At 38.3% G+C, this 4326-nt stretch overlaps 1 protein-coding gene and 1 long non-coding RNA gene across 2 annotated transcripts; one reads left to right on the top strand and one right to left on the bottom strand.

Annotated features, from left to right (window-relative positions):
* Positions 1 to 1752: 1752 nt before the first annotated feature.
* Positions 1753 to 3240, bottom strand: LOC114915829 (uncharacterized). The gene is made up of 2 exons (XR_003803999.2): positions 3105 to 3240; positions 1753 to 2906 (listed from the first exon to the last, which is right to left on the bottom strand). It is a non-coding gene; the product is annotated as an uncharacterized LOC114915829 (long non-coding RNA).
* On the top strand, positions 2316 to 4035 carry LOC109795121 (CBL-interacting serine/threonine-protein kinase 11-like). Its single transcript, XM_083071269.1, has 2 exons — positions 2316 to 2906; positions 3105 to 4035. The coding sequence occupies exons 1-2, from the start codon at positions 2316 to 2318 to the stop codon at positions 3801 to 3803; spliced, it is 1290 nt and encodes a 429-aa protein (XP_082927395.1). The 3' UTR covers positions 3804 to 4035.
* Positions 4036 to 4326: the final 291 nt, after the last annotated feature.

The raw sequence follows: 4326 nt of genomic DNA, 5'->3' as shown, positions 1-4326 counted from the left end.
AAAGTTGGTTGATATCATCAATTATGGTGGAACCAAATTTTACTTACCCTCACTCACCAATCAATTCTTCTTTTTTCACGCTTACTATGTTTTCGCTTTGATCTCAGAAAATCTCACAGAGAACAAGTTTCTCTTATGGAAACAACAAATCGAATCAATCATCAAAGGTCATCAACTTTATTGATTTATTGTAAATCCATAAATGCTATTGCGATTTCTAATCGATGAAGAAGATCGTAATGTCGTGAATGTTAATCCTTTCTATCTTCAATAGGAACATCAAGAGATTTGCTTCTCTTGTTGTGGTTGCCTTCACTTAGGACAAGTTGCACAATCATTTCAATGCAAATATACACATGTGGGTGCAAGAATGCTTCACACATAATTACTAAACATGAAGAAAGAAATTTTTGAATACATTCTTCGTATCAAAGTGATATTCAATGCACTATATACTCTATTGGTGACAACAAAATTTGAACTTAAAACAACTTTATACATATTATTTTAACTCCTATAATTAATAGCTCACTATTTATTTATCTAATATATAGTGACAAATCCTAATTACTAAATTATCATTTATTTGTTTACTTTATTTATAGAAATTTAATTCAATATCAAGAATGTTACATCAATTTACACACATTATTTAATTAATTAAGTTAGGATCATTTGTTTTAAAGTTAAATAAAATCACTTTCAAATTATCAAATATGATTAAAAATATACATCTAAACTCATTGTAATTAAAAATTAATATTAAAATGTCAAACAGTAAACAAGATAGATTTTGTCCAGAAAAGCAAAGGCGGGAAAAGACAATCAAAGCTAAAATCATGCTTTAAAAGAAGACAAGTGATGGAAAAAGTTAATACTGGAAATTAATAATCCAAATTATGTACTATTTGTGCATAGTGCAAACCATTGTTTCTATGCCCTTTCAAATATTGTTATCACATCATTAGCCTTCATGAAGCATGTTTCTCAATTTTCCGACAATATATTCCAAAACCCACTTTGCTCTCAGTTGTGGTTTGGAATTTTTCAGGCTTCATTTGCATTATTGACCTACCTGCGCCTTCAAAACACAATTCATTACATTGTCAACATTATCGACCACCTTATTTTGATTGTGCTAATTGTGTATAAAAGTCATAATTATATAAACAAATATAATATTTTATTTGTTATCAAGCTTGAATTGATTTAGAAACCATAATAAGTTTTAAGTAACAGAGGGTTGATGATATAAACAAATTTCATTCCCAAAATAGAAGATCAATTTAAGCACAATTTTCCCAAAATAATTAACTAATTTAATTATATTCATTAAAAAATTAATTAATTTAATTAAGAGCATTCAATTTATCAATAATTTAAACTATTTTTTTCAAAATTACTCTTAACGTATCTTAAATTAATGTTTTTTTATTTAATTATTTTTTACTTAATTAATTAATATTTGAAAGAGAGATATTATGTATCTATTTAGTTTCTCCAATTTTAATGAAAGAGAGTTTTTATCTAATTAATTTCAAAATTTTATTGTTTTTTATTTAAAAGAATTTTTAATTAAATAAAAATATTTTAAATAAGATATAGTTTAACGTATATGATAATTATAAAAGATTGTTATCATAGGAGACAGTCTTATATATATATATATAAGAATGAAAATAATATTTTTTTAATCACAAGTTAGATAAAAAAAATATCTTGAAACTAATGTTCAAAGTACATACAAGAAGATTTCAAACCCTAACGATGTAATATGAATAGCATTACACCCATCTCAATTACATGTGTTCATAATTCTGATTAGTCCATTGTACAACCGACCAACGACCAATGATTGCCGAAAATTAAACGCATAAACGCATTCGAAACACAAGAAATAAACAGCGAAGAAAGCACCGTCCATTCTCGTTTTCATGCACCAAAACGTAAGCATAAGCATCGACACGTGTCAAAATTCAAAGACAAAATCAACTCCATCTCCACGCACGTGCGACGTGTGACGTGTGACGTGTGACGTGTGACGTGGGTCCCACACCACCTCACAATCCTCTGTCTTCCCTCCCAACCCGTCGTGCCCAACAAACCAAAAACCAAAACCCCCACATTTCCCCCAAAGAACCGAAAAAAAAAAAGAAAAAAAAAACTCAGCAACACAACCTCATTTCCCCCCGAAAAAAGAAAAAATCGAATTCTGCAAGCGACCCATTTCAATTGGCCCCTCCAATCGCATAACCCACCATTCAGTTTGGGCTCTAGTGTACGTTCATTCGGTCTCTGGCATCGCCTGCGCAACCATGCCGGAGATCGAGGCCACGGCGGCACAGGCGGCGGAGAACGGCGCGCTGTTCGGGAAATACGAGCTCGGGCGCATGCTGGGGTGCGGCGCGTTCGCGAAGGTGCACTACGCCCGCAACGTGCAAACGGGGCACAGCGTGGCCGTTAAGATCATAAACAAGAAGAAGCTGGCCGGAACGGGCCTGGCCGGGAACGTGAAGCGCGAGATCGCGATCATGAGCAGGCTCCACCACCCGAACATCGTGCGCCTCCACGAGGTGCTGGCCACCAAGTCCAAAATCTACTTCATCATGGACTTCGTTCGCGGAGGGGAACTCTTCGCCAAAATATCCAAGGGCAGATTCTCCGAGGATCTCAGCCGCAGGTACTTCCACCAGCTCATCTCCGCCGTCGGCTACTGCCACTCCCGCGGCGTTTTCCACCGTGACCTCAAGCCCGAAAATTTACTCCTCGACGAGAATGGGGATCTCCGGGTCTCCGATTTCGGCTTGAGTGCCGTCAGGGATCAGATCCGACCCGATGGACTGCTCCACACTCTTTGCGGCACCCCTGCTTACGTGGCACCCGAGATTTTGGCCAAAAAAGGTTACCTTTCATAATGTCACATTCATATACTAAAGTTTTAAATTCGGATCCTTATTTTGTCACTATAGCAAATTGCAGACAAAATTGCTACACTCACAAAATTGGGATTTAGATTTATACAATTTAATTTTCTTCAGATCAAATACTACATTTTAGATGAAAAAATTGTTAATTTTTGAAGAAATTGCATGTTTTCAGGTTACGATGGTGCCAAGGTTGATGTATGGTCATGCGGGGTGGTTTTGTTCGTTCTGGCAGCGGGTTACCTACCTTTCAACGACCCGAATTTGATGGTAATGTATAAGAAAATCTACAAGGGCGAGTTCCGGTGTCCGCGGTGGATGTCGCCGGAGCTGCGGCGGTTTTTGGCGAAGTTGCTGGACACCAACCCGGAAACGAGGATCACCGTGGATGGCATGACCCGTGACCCGTGGTTCAAGAAGGGTTACAAAGAGATCAAATTTCACGAGGAGGATTACCAACCCGGTTCGGTCCGGTTCGGGCCCAAGGACGAGAGGGTGCTCGATTTGAACGCCTTTGACATCATTTGTTTCTCTTCCGGTTTGGATTTGTCCGGTTTGTTCGGCGCCTCGGTCGAGGGGGAGCGGCTCGTGACGCCTGAGTCGCCGGAGAGGGTTCTGGCCGCCGCGGAGGACGCCGGGGCCGCCGCGGGGATGGCGGTGCGCTGGAAGAAGGAGTGTGGGGTCGAGTTGGAAGGGCTCAACGGGAGGTTCGGGATCGGGGTGGAGGTTTACCGCCTCACGCCGGAGCTCACGGTGGTGGAGGTCCGGAGGAGGGGCGGCGACGCCCTGGAGTTGAGGGCTGTGTGGGAGGAGAGGCTGAAGCCTTTGTTGGTTGGCGGTGCGACGACGTCGTCTCATGGTGGACAACTGCTATTATAACAACATGGAACTTGGAAGGTAGTGGTTATGTATTATTTTATGATTTTTTTTGTATATTGGTGAATAAAAGAGAATTGTGTATTATTATTATTTATTTAATTTTGGGGGCAGTGAGAGAGAGGGAGGGATAGGGTATGTTGTTGCTGGGAATTGAATTTGCTCCTTGTTCTTACAAAAACATTTGTGTATATTGAATATTGTAAGTGAAAGTGAAGTGAAGCATTGTCCACAATTTGAACCTTGTACTTGTACTTTTACATGATGGGTGAGGAACTTACAGAAGCATGTTTAGTAGTTTTGTTTTGCATATTAGTGTGTTTCTGCTTTTTTTTTTCCTGCATTTTGCATTAATAGAGTTTTATTTGTTTGCTGTGAAATGTCTTTACTGATTTTTGTTATGGAGATTTATGTACCTAGTTTTTGGCTCCAAATTATTTATTTATACTGATTACTACTTTTGTTCTCTCTTTTTTTTAGGAAAATTATATTTCTATTTATATGTCTTTTTTTTAAGTTTAAGACT

Source organism: Cajanus cajan, chromosome 3, assembly GCF_000230855.2.
Source record: "Cajanus cajan strain Asha chromosome 3, NIPB_CcT2T_4, whole genome shotgun sequence".
NCBI lineage: Eukaryota > Viridiplantae > Streptophyta > Magnoliopsida > Fabales > Fabaceae > Cajanus > Cajanus cajan.
Note: the sequence above shows the minus strand (reverse complement) of the source record. Positions and strands in the feature narration are given on the sequence as shown.